The following is a 19,702-nucleotide window of genomic DNA, read 5'->3' on the forward strand; positions in this document are numbered from 1 at the left end:
GATTGCATGTTCTCCCAACTCGATGGCCCATTTCGCCAATCGTCCGGACAACTCCGGTTTACTCAACACATTCTTGAGCTTGTATCCCGTCAGAACGTTTATGGGATGTCCCTAAAAGTATCTGCGGAGCCGTCGGGATGCATTGACCAATGCTAACATCGAATATCTGGTCTCCGGGTCTGAAAAAGTCCTACTGACATAGTAATTTGGAGTTTGGACATTTTTTCTATCTATCAGTAGCACAGCCCCGATGGCAATATCAAAAGAAGATAAATACAAACGTCAGAGGTTCACCTGCATACGGCGCTGTTAGAGTAGGCAATTCCATTAAGCATTTCTTAACCTCTAAGAATGCCTTTTTAGCTTCCGCGGTCCACTTGAAATGTTCCTTCTTGAGGTAATTTCTATGTGTTGACACAAATGGGTAAGACTTGGCCGCATGATTTTCTACGAAACGATTTAACTCCACAAGTCTTCCATTAAGCGTCTGGACCTCTTTGAGGGAAGAAGGAGAAGGCAAGCGGGCTATAGCCTGAACTTTGTCAGGTTTGGCTTTGAAGCCCGCATCCGTCACTATGACTCCAAGAAACTTTCCCTCTTCCATCCCAAACGAGCCGGGTTCAGCATCATGTTGATGCCTCTCAATGTTTCGAAGGTCTCTTCAATGTCTCTTAACATTTGATCTTCTTCGATGCTTTTGATCACTAAATCATCCATATAAACTTCTAGGTTTCAACTTATCTGACCTTGGAAAGCTTGATCCATTAACCGTTGATATGTGGCACCCGCATTTTTTAACCCGAAAGGCATCATCTGATAACAAAAGGTGCCTTGATCGGTTCGGAATGTTGTTTTATTCTCATCACCTGCCGCCATGCGGATTTGGTGATAGACCTTCTAGGCGTCAAGGAAGCATTTAAATTTGAACATGGCTACAGTGTCTACCTTGAGGTCAATCTCAGGTAATGGGTAACAATTTTTCGGCAAGCTTTGTTTTGGTCTTTAAAATCAATACACATCCGCCATGTTCCGTTGCTCTTTGGAAAGATGACCGGATTAGCTACCCATGTCTGATATTTTCTCTCCCGGATGATCCCGGCGTGAAGAAGATCTTGTACTTGCTCATTCATGGCTTTCGTTTGTTCTGGGCCCATCTTTCGCTTCTTCTGTACAATTGGGGTAGACATCGGGTTTACCCTTAACTTATATTCAGCAATGCTCCGCGGAACACCAGTCATGTCAGCGGGCTGCCAGGCGAAGATGTCCATGTTTTTAGTTAATAGCTGCTTCAATAAGGTCCTCACTATTTCTGAAATAGCGGGTCCAATTGTAACAGTTTGGTCGGGGAATTTTTTGTTCAAAACCCATTTCTCTGGTTCGGTCCTCCGAGCTTGTCTTGGGACCTTGCTAGGTCTTGAACTCTCGGTTGCAAAGCAGTGTCGATTGACATGAATTATTGCCACACCAGTGCGAGTTGGGACTCCTACTGCACCGTGGGCTGTGGATGGGTGAGCGTTAAAATCACCGATCGCCTCTCGCCCCAGAATGATATCGTGTTTAGAAGTTGCTGGTAGGACCAAAAATTCCACTTCCTCTGTCCTTGAATGAACTCCATCACTGAGTTCTACGGGAAAGGATATCACCCCTCACGGGTGCATTATCTCACCTCCAAAACCAGAAACTGGGGCGTGAATTGGTTTTAATCTTTCTTTGTCTTCCTCATCTAATTGTTCGAAACATTGCTCGTACATGATGTCAGACGTACTACCGGTGTCAAAGAACACATATTGTGATCGGTAGTGACCGAATTGAGCAGTGATTATCAATGGGTTCTTGTTACATGGGCCTCCTTTGATCTGAGGAAAGATTACGGGCACTTTTTTCCACACCTCATCTAAATATTCGCTCCTTTTTCCTACACCCAAATGTCCACCCTGAATCATGTGGACGTTCTAGTCTTTAACTTGCCTTTTGGCTGGGCCTGGCTGTCCCTTGCGGGAGGCTTACCAGTCCCTGGTCGTGTGCCTTTGACCAAATGTTCGAGTTTTCCATTTTTGACGGCTGCTTCAATTTCATTTATGAGGGCCACACACTCGTTCGTGTTGTGTCCGATATCATTATGATATGAGCAGTGCTTCTTGTTATCGAGGAATGACTTTCTCGGTAACGGTTGAGGTTTTCTGAAAGTCAGATTCTCAGTGGTGAGAATTTCTGAGGGAGTCTTTGATAACGGGGTCCAACTATTGGAGGACCGGGCTAAAAAATTATGTTTGCCCTTATTGCCGATCAAGGACCTTGCATCGAATTGCTTTGGTTGTTCTAAAGTCGGCTGAAGTCTTGACTAGATTGTTCCCTTGGCTTGTCTATTTTGTCTCGGAGTTTAGAACACGACCCTTGGTAATTGCTTTTGACTACTAGAACCCGGAGTTTTCTCGGTTCTTGCAAACAACTTTGTTGCCTTCATGATTTCGTCCCATGATTCGGGCATTCCGTCTCTTTCTGTGAGATTGTGGATCAAAGCATCACTATGAACATTCTTTCGAAATTCTCCCCTCAACATATCCTCGCTGACCCCGCCAATGTTAAGGCTCTCGTTATTAAAACGAGTAATGAAGTCTTCGATAGACTCATTATTTCGCCTTGTAACATCCAGTATTTCAGAAGGGTCGCGGGTATGTTTCTTTTGTTGACTAAAATGCTGGGAAAATTTTGCTACAAAATCATTCCAACTTTTAATCTGTCCGCCTGGTAACTTTTCAAACCATTCTCGAGTAGCTCCCGTGAATGTTAGTGCAAACATGTGGCACCAGTACGAAAGGGTCCAACCACTGACTCCCCCGACTGTCACAAATATCAGCAAATGATCGCTGGGGTCTGTCATTCCGTTATATGTTCCAACAATCGTTGGGATCTTTGCATTTATTGGGAACGGAGCTGTCGCGATGCTCGCAATAAACTTTGACTTTTTAGCAAAGGATTCCGGACGATATGGCTTAGAAAAATCATGCTCAGCATTACTGTAGTATTCCGCCTGACGGACGGCTGGACGAGGGTAACTAGCCCCTCCATATGAAGGAAGACGGCTATCCCCGCTGTAATAACTACCTTTCGGACGATAAGTTGAATCGTATCTATCCAGTTCGTTCTCATAAGATGGTACCTGCATATCTATGCAGGGACGAGGACGTAACCTCCGGATGTCGCACATATTCTGCTCTGGTGGCTGACTGTGCTGAATGTGACTTCCCCTTATGGGAGGAGAGATGGATCTCCTGGGAGGTTCGTCATACGTCAGGGTACGGCCGTGAAAACGTTCATTCTGCACCCTACGATCATACTCTGCTTTTTAAATTATCTTGTTGTATACGAAGCCATTTGTCTGGGTACAAAAGTCCTTCGGATCTAGAACTGTGACGGTGGGCTCTTCTTGTGTTATAGTCACCGGAATCTTCATCCAAACCTAACTCCGAATGAGTTCGGTGGGCATCTCTCATAATTCGTTATAAATCTCCCAGATTAGAACCTTCTGGGTCTGTAACATGCCCTGGGTCAGTAGTTGGTGTAATGACATTTCAAGTTTCCACCGGAATAGCATTTGCTAGTGGAGTGAAATGTCCCCGAGCTGTTGAACCACCTAAGGTAAAACCTCCAAGGTTTACGACATCAGTTCGTGTGACAGGTTTCGTAATTCGAGCAAAAACAAACGTTGCTCCTTCACATGTTTCAATATTGAGATCACGTGGAGACTGCACTTGGTTCTCCGTCAGCCCTTTAGGTAACTGATTCATATCGTAAAGAGAACGGAAATTTTTTTTTGTTGTTCTAACGAAAACACAAATGGCGCCAATGAAGAAACACGGATTTACTCCCCTTGACGGGTCTTAGATCCAATGAGTCCACAGGGTAGGGTATGGTTAACTTTCAATACGATATGAACATAATTCCTAAAGTCCAATTACGTGAACCTGCAAAACAGACACCGTGAGCTCGTTAAGGGAAGGACAGGGGGGGTCTTCCCGTAACCACCCTCCAGCGTGAGAGTAAGTACAATTCCGATAAAGATAATGCACTTAAGTAAATAGTGAAAGTACAGTGGGAGTGAATATGAATACCTCATGATGATTGTGAAGGTATTTATAGCCGAAGGGTATGGGAAGGTGATTGGGCTAGTTCTCCCTTTGGAAGATGCTCTCGTAACCACCTAGATACGTGTCCTCATACTAGAGGTTTAATTTATACGTTGCATGTGCATGTAAAACATCCTGGACACGTGTCTTCACAGGATAGGATGATAGACAACCTTGGCCATGTGCACGGTTATAACGGCCTGACCAGGTGTCCTTTACTCATTGGCTGAGATGTCACGTATTGCTCAAGAAAGCATCTTGGTAGATCTTCTAGAATGTTATTGATTAATGACAGCTGTCCCTGGGCATTACCTCATGACTATTTACGCGGATGAACATCTCGTCTCGCGGATAACTTATAAGTGTGCCAGGATGCCCCCGTATGTCCTGCGAGGGTATTTCTTCCTCAGGTGGTTATGCGGGTGGTCCATATGTCCCACGGGTGCTTTATGAAGGACTTCTTATTGACCCGCGGGTAATACTTAAAGGTATTTGGGTCTTTTTGGTACCCTACCTCTATAGTATGGTTTGTGCTAACAATAACTCAATGTTGTAATGGTGATCCTATGATTAAATTCAAGTAAAAGGTGGCGTAAATGGTCAATGGGTCGAGCGATCCGGTTGCTGAAAGTTCAGCATATTTTCAGAATTAACCGGTTTTCAATTATTTATAATAAATTAACCGGGTGTCCATTTAGGGAGTATTTTATATGGAAAGAAGGCTCTATGATTCTATTTTACTGACATTACAAGTTTGAGCTGAAACGCTTACTGTAAATGGGTGTAAATGTTAAACTGCTACAGTTGCGCAACTCTGCTTGAAACTGGAAATTCAACTTTATTCCAGAACTTAATCTGCTTTCAAATATTCATAGTAAATTAACCCGATGTCCATTTTGGATGTATTATATATTGAAAGAAACCTCTACGAGTCTTTATTATTGAGATGTATAGTTTGAACTAAAACACCCACCGTAAATGGGTGTAAATGTTTAATTGCTACAGCTGCGCACATCTGTCTTGAAACTGAAACTTTATAGATTTTAAATAAAAATAAATTATGGGAAACCTACCAAGCACACGTGTGGCGTGTTTGTATTTATATAGTGTTACCCCTAAAGAAGTTATTCTCTGTCATCATCTATATGGCACGCTCGTTTTGCTTAATCGGGGATTTAAATATATAACTCATGACTCGTGTTGAGATGAGTTCTGATTGTATGTTGACTTGAAGTATTAAAATGATTTGGTGTATTAGTTGGATATATGTTTTTAGTAACAGGAGAGAAAAATCGGGAATCGAGCAAACATGTTAGCTGTAAGAAGAAGATTTGGGGTTGCAGACTCGCACACGGCGTACCTTACACTAATAACCACGTAGGCTACGCCATGGCGTAGGTTACATCGATGATGGTTTATGTAAAATTGATCTTTTTATTATCCTTTTTATACTCTTTTCATATACTTCGCTTAGTGAGGGTATTATACAAGATTATTACTAACTTGTAGTATGGATATGTCTTTAGGGTTGCTTACGTCGTTTTGAAGACTGAGATTAGTTTTATGGCTCGTGCGGAATGCTTGAGCAGTTAAGTTACTTGAAGAATTTGATTGGATGAGCATACAAAGAATGTTGACGGTGTGGTGGAATTATTAAACGATATGTTTATTATGTTCGTTCTACTAATGTTTGCTAGAGATATTATATGTTGATTAGGTAACATTAACATTTGTCATAATGTCATGATACCTTGAATTAAATTCCAATCTTGGAATCATATGGCGAAAGATCAAGTGCTCGTGACGGACATTGAAACACACAAGACTTTTAAGTATCGTTCGCATATTTGTGGAATGTGTTTAAGTTGATGTATTTGATACGTTGATAAAAATAATTATTTTGAAAAGCTTGTTCATTTTCATTTTTATAATTAACTTGCTGTATATGTTTAAAAAAAATGGGACTGTATTTTTCGTAATAAAATATGTTAAAAATACGTTTCAAATTTTGGGGTGTTTCACAAGTACTCTACATAATATTTAAGTATATTTATTCACTAAAAAATATTCATGGTCTTTAATCTTAAGCATCAAGAGTTTATTAACCCCTTCCTTTACACATTATAACCATAAATTCTCTATTTCACAATTGTCGTACAAAGCATCATTAGTATTTTTAATGTGTGTTCATGTTACCAATAAATAACCAAATAATCCATTTGTATATAAATATATTTATATATTTAGAGTTTAAAACGTGATTATAACAAAAATATGAGTAGTATTTTAAGGTGTTAATACTTTCACTATATCTTGTAAATTTAAATGTTTTTAAAAAGTTTCTCATGACAATACTCTTTCAAATTAAGTTTTCTCTCCATGATAGCATTGGTACTAAGATAATCCTAAATTTTTGTGTGATTTAAACATGATCATTTTATGAGCAGTGAGCTCAAGGTAAAAACATAATATGATAAAAGGGTTTTTATCTCACTTAGCAATAGGATGTGTAGAGATGATGAAGATGATGTAGGTGCACTTGAAATGGCTCTAAATATTCACTTAGACTTCATAATCCAACCGTTAGAATGAAATCCGGTACTAGGTTTGATGCGTTCGGTTACGGGAAGAAACCGTAAAGTGTTTCGGAAAGGGTTCGGGTCTAGTAGTGGACTGTAGAGGTGTCTTAGGTCGGTTTCGGGGCCATAACCGGGCAGTGCGCCGATGGCAGGTGGTGTTTATCGGTGGAAGGTGGTGGTTTGATGTGGTGTGCTGCAGCCGTGAGAGGGGGGTTCCTAGAGAGCTAGGGGGGGTTCCTATAAATAATGAAATAATAATATGTAAGATAGGAGTGGGAGTTAAGTATAGAATAGATAATATTATAAAATAATATGATGTAATTTTTGTCCAGGGAAGGCACTACTGGTTTGAAATTTTGCAAACTTTAAGACAATCTTTCAAGTTTATCGTTTATCCATATCTATACCTTCATTACCAAGGAAACTACCTACAAATACATATATAGAAACCTTTAAACATTCAAAAAAAATTATATCTCCGACACTAAATTCTGGCGATGGTTAATGTTTCCAGAAACTGAAACGAACTCAAACACCAAAATAATACTCTTGTTCACTCTCTTCAATCTATAACCAGCCCCGAAACTACCTCTGAACCCCCGCAACCGATGTCACGACGCAACCATGTTCACCAGCAACCAGTCGTTCGTCCCTATTATAAGGTAACCCGGTAACCCTACATATATACTTATATTTACGCTTACTTACATATGACACACACACATATATAGACTTGCTCAAGATATAATTCTAAGTTTTCCGATGATACTTCGCGATCATCGGCGAGCTAAAAACAAAGCAGAACATAACAAGATAACCACCATACCTATCTTCACCTTGTTAATAGCTTTCGGTCAATTCGCCACCGCTTATAGATCTCAAAACGGTTTTCCGACAAACAGCTAATTTTCTGGCGAAGCATTAGAGAAGATGAAGTAACACCAAGATATATTCACTAGTACACAAATAGGCATAAGATGCGATGGGTTAAACACAGAAGGTGCGGTTTCAAGATCCACCGCACCTTTAGACCAAATTCATAATATTTTGTTTTTGTATTAAATGTAAAAGAAGAAGATGCGGTTCATTTAAACAAATTAACGTTGAATAGGTTCAAATGCAAAGGTGTGGTTCAAAAATGTATATTATCAAATCAAAAGGTGCGGTTCAAATGCAATAGGTTCTATTATTGTTCTTATTTTGTGAACGGCTATATTTCAAAATTATATAGTATCTTCTTTCCCTCTCACGGTTCACTCTCTAGCTTCTTCCTTCTTCCTCACTTCAAGCAAGAAAAGCTCAAAATTTCACATCTTAAATTTTGTCACTTAATTGAATGTACGTTTTAGTTTTAAGAGATATTTTATATATGATATATTTGTCATAATATGCATTTAAGGTAATCTTATAAAAATACCCGTCCAAAATTTATCTAATAGAGATAAATTTTGGATTGTCCCCTTTCGGACTGCTTTTGAATATTCTATCTCATTAGGACGTGTATACATTTTAACGTGTTGACTATGTAAGAAAAAACGGTAGCTTTTTCTCCTACTCCATCGGGTTTGCGTTTTATACGCATACTTGAGGAGTTAAGGGGAAATGCTGCCGATTTTTTCTTAAATAGCTAGCACGTTAAAATGTATACATATGAGATAGAATATCCAAAAAGTGGGTTAGGATCCACTACCTTAGAGTGCCGGTTTACATACATTTACATCACTTGTTTGTTTATTTTAATTTTCAGATGGATCTTGATGATTGGATGTACAAAGCTTTGCGACAATCCGAAATTTACGCGGAAGGTGTTAAAAGTTTTCTAAGGGTTGCCGAAGCACATCGCTCTAATAAAGGAAGTCGGTCGATTTGTTGTCCTTGTTCCAAATGTCAAAACTTTAAGTATTGTAATGATACCAATGAAATAGAGGCACATTTGTTCGAAAATGGTTTTAAGCCTAGATACCATTGTTGGTCAAGGCATGGAGAATCACTAGCTGATTTTAGCACGTCATCGGCCACTAATGATAACACATATAATAATGACTCATTAAACCTTAACGGTGATGATGAAAAATCAAATAACCCCATAGACGATGATAACCATTCAAATGATCCCAATGAAAACGTAAATGAAATGTTACATGACATGGAGACTGACATGGGTGATGCTGAAATTGAAAATTTACAACACCTGTTTGAAGATGCAGAAAAACCATTATATCATGGTTCTAATTTTAAGAAACTTGATACAGTGTTAAACTTGCTTAACTTGAAGTTAAAAAATGGATGGAGTGATAAAAGTTTCACAGAGTTGTTGGTGTTTTGACATGACAGGCTTCTAAGAGATAATGAATTACCAATTTCAACATACCAAGCAAAAAAGTTAATGTGTCCGATGGGATTAGAAATTGAAAGAATTCATGCATGCCCAAATAATTGTAATGTGTCCGATGCGGTGCATCAAGGTATAAACAGATAAACGATTCGGGTGACGTTGATGAGATGACAAAAAAACGACCGCCTGCTAAAGTATTGTGGTATCTCCCTATTATACCGAGACTGAAAAGGTTATTTTCAAACGAAAAAGAAGCCAAATTATTACGTTGGCATTCAGAAGAACGTGTAATTGACGGAAAACTAAGACACGTGGCGGATTCACCTCAATGGAAAACCATTGATAACAAGTATCGTGAATTCGGGAAGGAGGCTAGAAACATACGGTTTGGGCTTAGTTCAGATGGGATCAGTCCATTTAGGACCATGAGTAGTCGCCATAGTATATGCATCTACAATCTTCCACCATGGTTATGCATGAAACGAAAATACATTATGATGTCGTTGTTGATTTAGGGTCCGAGACAGCCTGGTAATAATATTGACGTGTACTTGTCTCCTTTGATTGATGACTTAAAAACCCTTTGGGATTCAGGTGTAAAGGTATATGATGCTTATAAGAAATAACACTTTCAATTGCGTGCCATGATTTCCTGTACAATAAATGATTTTCCAGCATATGGTAACTTGTCGGGATACAAGGTGAAGGGTAAGAAAGCTTGTCCTGTTTGTGAGAATGAAACAAGATCAATATATTTAAAAAATTGCAAAAAAACTTGTATACATGGACCATCGAAGATTCCTTCCGAGGGGTCACATTTTTAGGAATAAAAAAGTTGAGTTTAACGGAGGGATTGAGCACCGAACGATGAAAACACGGTCCAATCAATATTTACGAGTTAAAAATGTTGTGTTGGGGAAAAGATCTCGTGATAAGAAAGGAACCATCTGGAAAAAAAGTCAATCTTTTGGGATTTACCTTACTGGGAAAGAGTTAAAGGTAGGCCATTGTCTAGATGTTATGCACATAGAAAAAAATGTATGTGATAGCTTGTTAGGCTTATTATTAAATATTCAGGGTAAAACTAAAGATGGTGAAAAGGTCCGAAAAGACATGGTACTTTTATATAAACGTACAAATCTTGCCCCGCAACAGATAGGTGACCGTGTTCTTCTGCCACTTTCTTGATATAATACAACACTAGAAGAAAGAAGACAACTTTGTCAATGTTTACATGATATTAAGGTTCCATCAACCTATTCTTTAAACATTAAAAGATTGGTGTCGTTGAAAGACCGTAAATTTCTTGGAATGAAGTCTCACGATTGTCATGTTTTGATGACACATATGATTCCTATAGCAATTCGTGGATTGTTACCTAATGATGTCCGAAATACAATCACAAAACTGTGTTTGTTTTTTAACAACATTCACTCATTGATGTTGAACAACTTGATAAATGGGAAAAAGACATTTATGTTACCCTTTGTGAACTAGAGATGTACTTTCCACCATCAATTTTTGATATAATGGTTCACCTAATAGCTCACATCGTTCAAGAAATTAAGGCTTGTGGTCCGGTATACTTACGGTACATGTACCCTTTTGAAAGATATATGGGTGTCTTAAAAGGTCATGTAAGAAACCGTAATCGACCAGAGGGTAGTATTATTGAAGGGTATACTTCTGAAGAGGTGATTGAGTTCTGCAAAGGTAATGTTACCATTAACATATGATATATATTAGTATTAATTTACAATATAATAATTGTTTTTTTTCACAGGCTATATGGAGGGTGTCGACAGTGTTGGTGTTCCTAAAACTCGTCATTCGGGTCGACTTGAGGGTCACGCGGTAGTTGGTCTTAAAGCAATCATTCCAAATTGTGAAGATGTACAAACAGCACATTTAGTGGTCCTAAAACACATGGCGTGTCTTGCTCCGTTTGTTAATGAACACATGGAGATGTTATGGTCAACAAACCCGAATAAGGATGATATATGGTACATAAAAATTCAAAACAAAGAGTTATCGAGGTGGATGAGAAATAAGATAAAAGAAATTGATGTTGATGAAACCGTGAAAAGATTAGGAGATGGTCCAGATTGTAGAGTTAAATCATATCAAGGGTATGACATTAATGGTTATACGTTTTACACCAGTGATCGAAATAAAAAGAGTGCCGTTCAAAATAGTGGAGTTACATTAATAGCATCAACGACCGAGCTCTACGGTCATCGTCGTGAAACAATGATAAAAATCGCCAAGGATTCTTACTACGGAGTTATACAAGAAATTTGGGAATTGGACTATCATGATTTTAAGATTCCTTTGTTCAGATGTAAATGGGTGAACAACCGTACAAGTGTTCAAGTTGACAATATGGGTTTACACTTGTTGACCTTGCAACCGACGGCTATAGATCTGAACCATTCGTTATGGCAAAACATGTCACACAAGTTTTTTTTGTCAAGGACCCGAGCAAACCAAGATACCACATTGTCTTGCAAGGTAAACTGCATATTCTTGGTGTCGATAATGTCGTTAACGAAGAGGAGCATGACCACTTTGATGAACTACCACCGTTTTCGGTCGATATTGAACCAAGTGATTACGAGAATATGAGGCACACCACATACTTACGTGATGACATTGATGAGATTTATGTTGATGAAGGTTTGATATAGTCAGTTTATTAATATAATTTATCTTTATTTTTTTTTTAATTTTAATAACCAGTTTATTAATAATTTTATTTTATGCAGAATAAACAAGAATGATGAAGATAAATAGACGTGCTTGATTATGATTGTTAAGGAGACATTTTCGATTGTTTGTATGATTTCATTTGAAACTATTAAAAAATATGTGTTTTATTTGTTTGCTTTATTTTGAGTGTTTTATATAATGTATATTGTTAAGAATAGAATATTTAATATTCTATTTTATTAATTACTAGTTTAAAGAAAAAAATATCATGCCTAATTTCAATATCAAATAACCAAAACTAAACAGTTTTAAAAAATCATAAAATCAAAAGTTTGGTTTTCAGTTCGATTTTAGTCAAAAACCGCACCGAACCGTACCGCGCCACGCCCACCTCTAGTGGTTTATGATGAAGATAAATAGACGTATTTTATTGTTTGATTATAATTGTTGGTTTATATATTTGTTGTTTTAATAGCCCAATAATATAAATGTTACCATTTACATAACTTAAACAAATTATATTTGGCTCTAGATTATGCTGTACACCACACCGCCAAATTCCATCCCACCGCCAAATTTCGTCCCCAAAGTCAAAAAGTATTTGACATTCCCTCCGGTGATCTATATCCATTCAATTAGGCGCCAAACAATTCTATACACCGCCAATCTATTCACACACCACCACTAATTGCAAACCCTAACTTATCAGTAACTCAATCAGCCCCAATCGGACCACCCACTGAAATCAGTCCCCAATCGGACCACCCACGACGAACTGTTGACTGAAATTGTACTGCTCGTCAGCCCTCTTTGCCTCTTCAACAAACACAGTAAGTCACATCTTCAGTTCTTTTTAGGCAGTGGGGAACCTGAACCAAAGTTATTGTTTTGTTTCAATTTCATTATTTATATGTTTGAGTTGATGTGGCTGTGAATAAATAAAGGTTGTAGGTGGTCCTGATATAAAAGTGTATTAATTGCACGTGTAGTAGTTTGTTAGATTATATTTAATTGCAAGTGTATTAATTTGACTTTCACTCACCATAGGTATGAGTAACATAAAGAAATCCTCACGTGGGATTGCTGCTTTTTTAACTAAAATTCCCAAGGACAAGTTACCTATGAGATTTGATGAAAATAATATGCCTCTACATGATGATCCGGAAATACTATGGGATGATGGTTCAACATTGCTTTCCAATTCATGTTCAAATGTGCAAATTCGAAAACAAAGATTTTGATTACGTATGGTCAGAAACGAAGGCAAGTATTATATTTTTAACTTAATATGAAATACCTATAAATTATTAGTTATTATTTTAACTTAGTGTTTTTATCTAATAGCAATTTTGGAAGATTGAGACTGATGCACCTAAAGAATATATGAAGAAGTGGGCTGTGAGACTTGGCACAAGCATTCGATCTAAGATTGCTACAAAATATATATATAAACCAGACCCTAGTCCCGATGCCCCGAAAGCTTATGAAAAATTTCCATTTATTGATGAAGAAGATTGGAAGTTGTTCGTTATACAAAAGACCAGTGAGGAGGCTAAGGTATATTTGAATTGTTTATTAATATTAATAATATTAGATGTATATGTTTGCATGTAATTAATGACAATTTGTTGATTTATGTGAAGGAAAAAAGAGAAAAAGCAAAAGCTAGTAATTCAAAGAAGAAAAACATGCCTAAGGTAGGACGAGAAGGCTATAGAGGTTTGAAACGAAAACAATGTATCATATGGCCCCAACTTGAGGAAAGCTACCCGGGACTTAAAGGAATACAAAACTCACGTTCTAGGTTGTTTATAATGGGTCATGCAAAAAAAAAAAAAAAAAAAAAAAAAAGAACCAAGAAGTATTCACTTGATGATGATGGGATTGAGAAGGCTGATGCTTTGGTAAATGATTATGCTATTTAGTTATATGAAAATGAATTCAGTTTGATTTATTAATGTTATAGTTAGATGTTTTAACAAATGTTTTTTGTAGTATCGAGTCGAACAAGTTATGATAGCTGATGGAAGCTATAATGGAAATAAGGAAGACCCGCTGGTTCGAGTTGTTGGACCCAAGCACGGCGGGCGATCAAGAACGGTGTCCCAAATCATAGTAATGACTATACATATACACATATATTTGTTGCAAAAAATCTTTTGTACGCACATTCTAGATTTGTTAGTTGTTCATCTGTTATTCCAAAAAAAATAAAAAATAAATAAAGATATATATTTTTGTTGTTATGATGCTTACTGTTATATTTTGTTATAATAATGTTGCTATACTTTTGTTGGCAACAAAAAGTTGGTATGCTGCTTGTTGTTATAATAATGTTGCCATGATTTTTTTGTTAACCAAATTTTGCATAGAATCCTTCCCTTATAAATAAATATATATATATATATATATATATATAAATTGATTAAATTGATATTGTTATAATGAGTTTATAGGCTACACTAAAGTCCATGGAGGGTTGTTTAAAAATGTGAACTATGGTAGAAACTCGATACGACAAGTGGACACGTGTTCTGATGGACAGGTCAACTATCCACCTATCATGGTAATATATTTTAATTGTATGCTATATATATTTATATGTATATGTATATGTATACGTATATTAAAAATGTTGAATGGTCTTGCAGAGCGAAACCCGATGTGAGTTGCTAATAAATGTGGGTGACTCACTAGTGAAGGTGGCTGAAGGTAAGGCGTGGCCGACCATCGGTGCGGTTTTACCTTTTAAGCCAATAATGGTAGATTGTGTCAAGGTTTTCGTGGATGGCATTGTTGATTCATATAAAGATTTTGAAGTCTACAATGTAACAAAAACAACAGAAGTTAATACGGTTGAGACGTTGGTTAGTCAAATCAAATCATTCAGTGGCCAAGAAAATCGATAAGGGTATATTTTTGTTTATATGTTAAAATTTATTTTAGTGTTAAAATATATTTTAGTGCATCAGTATTTATTAGAATATTTTTTGTTAAATTGTAGCTTATGAACCAAAGGGCACCAAGCAAGTCACCAAGTTCCCCGAGAGTGGAGTTGAGTTCTTCTTCACCGAGTCATACAAGCAACTCGCCACAAATAAATGACAATGACAATGATACCGCGAACACTTTAACTTTATGTTCACAAAAGGTCAACCGATTTACTCTAATATATATTTTTTAATTTAGTTTGATTTGTTTATATTATAACAATTTGTTTGCTATTTTAGACTAATCAAGTGGGTCGTGTCTCCCCACAATTTCATGATGAGAACTTCGCGAGCAGTTCATTTTATCAACTGGTAGCCGGCTCATTTACTCTCATATTTTTTGTTCATTTAGTTTGATTTGTTAGTGTTATAACAGATTGTTTGTTAATTTAGGTTGAAGAAGACAATTACCAGCCTGAAGTGTTAAAATCAAATCTTTTTGAAGATGGTTATTTAAATGTGGTTAGTTTTCAAAAACTTGTTTATATAACAATTTGTATGTACACACACATATTTACTCAAGTACTAATGTTTTGATAATCGTATTTAGTTAATATCTGTGGACCAGCAGATATTAAATGCTTGAGGACTGGACTGTTAAGGCGTCTCAAGGTTAGCCCAAATTCTATCATTTTAATGTTTGCTTATATCTAACGGCCCAAACTAGAAGATAACTTGCTTTTTGACTGAAATTGTCATACTTTGCTTAGTTAATGACCCATTAACCTTGAAAGCTTGTGACCAAAAATTACCTATTACCATAATTACCCTTGATAAGCAAACAACCGATCTGTTATAAATCTTAATCTGAAGTTGACATGTTTATTCGTTTATGTTCATTCATTAATTCTAGTGAACCGTTATGTTTATTTTGTTAGTGAACCATCATAAACGAATGATTTCCTTTTCTTATCGAAAACTCTTACAAAATTTTAAGCTTCATTTTACTAATGTAATATGTTTTGTTAGGTGATTTCTACGGTTTGAGTTGCGATAATGAAGACGTCGGCTCAAGTTGCAAGAATGAAGACATCGGTTTTGAGTTGTTAGAATGAAGATGTCGTTTTTGAAAGTTATTGTGTATTAGTTTAACTTTTAAACCTATATGTATTTATGACAATGAAACTTTTCTTTATATGATTATCTTTAGGTTTTTAGGAATCTGGAAATTCATATTATATTATATATAATATTATTTATGTTATGGAAATTACCAAAAAAAAAAAAAAGGAATCAGATGGTGCGGTCACCAAACCAGCATTAGTTGGGCTGGGCAGAGGAGGTTCATATTTAAAGGTTCAAAATAAGCAGTTCAAGTTTGGATGCAAAGAAGGTGCGGTTTTGAAGGAGATGCAGTTGAATTTTAACAAATGATGCTATGGTATAAGGTGTGGTCCTTGACCCGCACCTTGTGGGAAAATGGACCGCATCTTCAAGGCTCTTCTGTACTAGTGATTTTAAATATTATTTTTGAAACTTAAATCAATTAAAATTGTGGGATTCCAGTTAAAATGGCTAACAACAAAATTCTTTTTGCAAATGAATCTATGTTTCGAATATGTGTTGTGCCACTTCTCTATTTGTTATTTCTTTAATTATCAAACTTTTTATAAAAGTAATAATGATATCAATTTCTAAAGCATAAGATAGATTACGTAGATTTTATATGTTGAGTTCATAACCAAGTATGAATAATAAACAAAATCTTGTTCAACTAGAAAGGGCTTTCACATGAAGAAGTTTTAACATATAGTTTGTAATAGATACCTATTCTACGTTAAATGTATTTCCCTTAAGTTTTCATAATAAGAATATTATGAACTCATTTGTTTTGGTTAAACGAAACTAATGAAATTGATTTTCCTACATTATAATTTAAATAAATATCGTAAATAATTCTTACCGTATATAAGGTTTTAAAATATTCAAAAGAATGTTATGAACTACACATTTTAGATAAACAAATTGGGATGGTTGACGATTAAATTTAAATGGTTAATGATACTAAATAGATGATCTTTCAAATTGAATAACAAAGTACTTACTAAAACAATCAATCGTGAAATTTCATATATAATTCTAAATAGAATATAACTTTCATGTAGATAATCTTGAACACTTGTAAACAAGTTTGAATTACATTGGAACATTAAAGGTACGGATCCTTACCCCACTCTTTATTGTTTTCATATTCAATTGATATAAACCCATTTTCATACTCCTCACGTCTTTGAGTTACCAATTCACTTGGATGTCCATTGGATTCCAATTTTGATTAAACATTGGATTTAGCTTTCATGTTATGCGATATTATTATGTTTGATTATACTCATTATAGCATGTTCCGTTATATGTTACGATAATATATTTGCTATTAGTTATGTGAATAAGATTTGTATTCCGATACCCTGAGTGCCGCTTCTCGTGGAGTGTCCCACGAGCATGTTGTTGCGGCATCGACAACATGTGCACCACCGTGACGGTGAGTACAGTTCACGGCGTCTCTTAAGTACAAGTGTGGTACATATGGCTATTAGGAGGCGTATGGATCGATCCTAGGTTTAATAATAAGGAGATGGATAGCGGGTATGCCAACTCGCCATCTCATGTGATAAATATGCAGGAATAGCTACCTGTATAATGTCACGTTTTATGTTCGCTCATGGGTACATCCGTATAATACGTTTTAATTTATTTAATAAGATAACTTTGCATCGTATCATCATCTGTAAGTTCAATCTAAATTAAGTTTCATTAAATCATCAATTGTTTGAGCTTATTATTCTGTACTGAGCATTCGGCTCATTCCGTTATTTTTATAATTTATATACAGGTCCACAGGTTTCTTTGGGCGGGATTAAGAGCGAAGAATAAAATATCATGATCCTAATAAAATATCTTTTCAACCATGCAAGTGCGTAAAGTAACCTTAAGTTGGCCTTATCTAATGTGTTACACCTTTGACAAGTAAATATGTTATTGTGACACGTCAGCCCATCCGGGTTGGGGTGTTACAGTTATTGGGTGAAACCTAAACCGAAACCGAAGCTGTCGGTTATTTTAGAATACCAACCAATCGGTTTTCGATTATTTTTTGTTTCAGTTATTTTTGGTTCTTTTTATTATGAGTAGACATTACAAAAAAGAAAGAATTCAAAAAAATAGAGTACCTCATATATATTGAATTCAAAATACAAAAATATGCACGTGTTATGTGAAACCAAACAAATAAAAAGTTGTTTGAGCAGTAGAGTTAATTAAAATTCAACAAAGATTTTAATTAAAAAGCACTAAATTTGGCTAGAATTTTCATTCATTATCTATTCACCTAAAGTTTAGACCCAATTTTCATCACATTCATAATCTTCATCACCGCCAATGGTAGATTGTTTTGGTGTTTTGTTTCCGTTCATAACATCTTTTAAAAAAACACGTAGAAAACATAGGTTTGATTAACCGGTTTGGTTTGATTTTTTACGGTTTTTTTTAAATGGATAACCGAACCTAAACACAAAAATCGGTTTTCTAAAAACTAAAAACTTAACCTTCGGTTAATGCTTCGGTTTGATTTTTTCGATTATTAGGATTTGGTTCGGTTAATTCGGTTTTCAACCCACCCTATAAATGGGTAGTTGATTTGACGAAAATATGGTTGTGATGTTGTACATGTTTTGACTGATGCTTACGCCATGTGCATTAATAATTTAATGACAGTGAAAATAATCACATATAATGAGTGTATGTTACCAAAAAAAAGGAATTAATAATGAGGGTAATAGTAGGAACCATATATGTGGTTTAAAATTAAGAAAATGATTGTTAATGACATTAAATGTTATTTACTAGTTATATTATTAGTTCTTTTATCTAAGGTTTAAATCATTTAGCTTAAATATTTTTAGGTATTAAACGTAAGCTAAAATTTATTAATCGGGTAAAATTACGCAACGTAGGATTAATTTTGAATAACAATAAATACTCAAAACGTTTCGTATTCGTTGATGATATTTTATAAAAGTAGTTATTAAATATAATGGTATATCATAGAATACAAACATTATAGGTTCTTTAGATATATCCGAGTCATTTAAATAATTTATCACCAATGTACGTGTAAGTTATATCATGCTTTGTGTAGATTACTGTAAGGCCCCGTTACCGGTGCCCCATTTTGGACGTTGGATTTACACATAAACACAGTTCATAATATCAGAGTTAATAAAAACATTCGATATTAAAAAATTCAAACCATTATATTACATAACCATCAATTCTTGTCTTAACGGGCATTCAAAACATTTAATCATAAAATATTGTCTTTAAAATAACATAACATTTCTTGAGATGTCAGCTTCTTCAATTTCATGCCATGTGCTTCCCCTTATGCAAGCTGCCCCAATCTACTCACCTGCGTGCATACTAAAAGTCAGCTACGCTGAGTGAGTTCTAGTTAATCATACGACATACAATCTGTTCACATACTTGCACACATGCCCGAAGGTGTGTACATTATTCATACTTTATTTTACTTGCATAGCTATCCATACTATATAAAGAGCCTTCCGCTCTATAACCTCACAGATATTATAAAAGTCTGGTCCACAACATCACAGATATTATTAGGGTCTGGTCCTTACCATCACTGATATTATAAGGGTCTGATCTCTATCCTCACATATATTATTAGGGTCTGGTCCCTATCCTCACAAAAATTATTAGGGTCTGGTCCCTATCCTCACAGATATTATTAGGGTCTGGCCCTTTTATATTGTGCTACTGTAACATACCTGTCCTTTACATACTTGCCTTAATAACACGTGCAATATCTGAATATCGTTCATGTACTATTTGCATACCATACATATATCACTCATACATCATACATGCTTCATTAATACATCATTCATACGTCATATATATATATATATATATATATATATATATATATATATCATTCATATC

The 19,702-nt window shown here is 35.8% G+C and overlaps 1 protein-coding gene across 1 annotated transcript; it reads right to left on the reverse strand.

Moving 5' to 3' along the window:
- Positions 1 to 941: 941 nt before the first annotated feature.
- LOC143567733 (uncharacterized) lies at positions 942 to 1,943 on the reverse strand. The gene is made up of 2 exons (XM_077054071.1): positions 1,667 to 1,943; positions 942 to 1,624 (listed from the first exon to the last, which is right to left on the reverse strand). The coding sequence occupies exons 1-2, from the start codon at positions 1,941 to 1,943 to the stop codon at positions 942 to 944; spliced, it is 960 nt and encodes a 319-aa protein (XP_076910186.1).
- Positions 1,944 to 19,702: the final 17,759 nt, after the last annotated feature.

Source organism: Bidens hawaiensis, unplaced genomic scaffold (assembly GCF_021521415.1).
Source record: "Bidens hawaiensis isolate Kalapana, Puna unplaced genomic scaffold, B.hawaiensis_p1.1 tig00023614_1, whole genome shotgun sequence".
Taxonomy (NCBI): domain Eukaryota; kingdom Viridiplantae; phylum Streptophyta; class Magnoliopsida; order Asterales; family Asteraceae; genus Bidens; species Bidens hawaiensis.

Bases quoted from the DNA above. Each gene is read 5' to 3' on its own strand.
- LOC143567733 (XM_077054071.1), bottom strand. From the start codon at position 1,943: ATGATTCAGGGTGGACATTTGGGTGTAGGAAAAAGGAGCGAATATTTA. The intron at 1,625-1,666 runs GTGAGATAATGC...CCTTTCCCGTAG, and splicing joins CCCAGTTTCTGGTTTTGGAG to AACTCAGTGATGGAGTTCAT.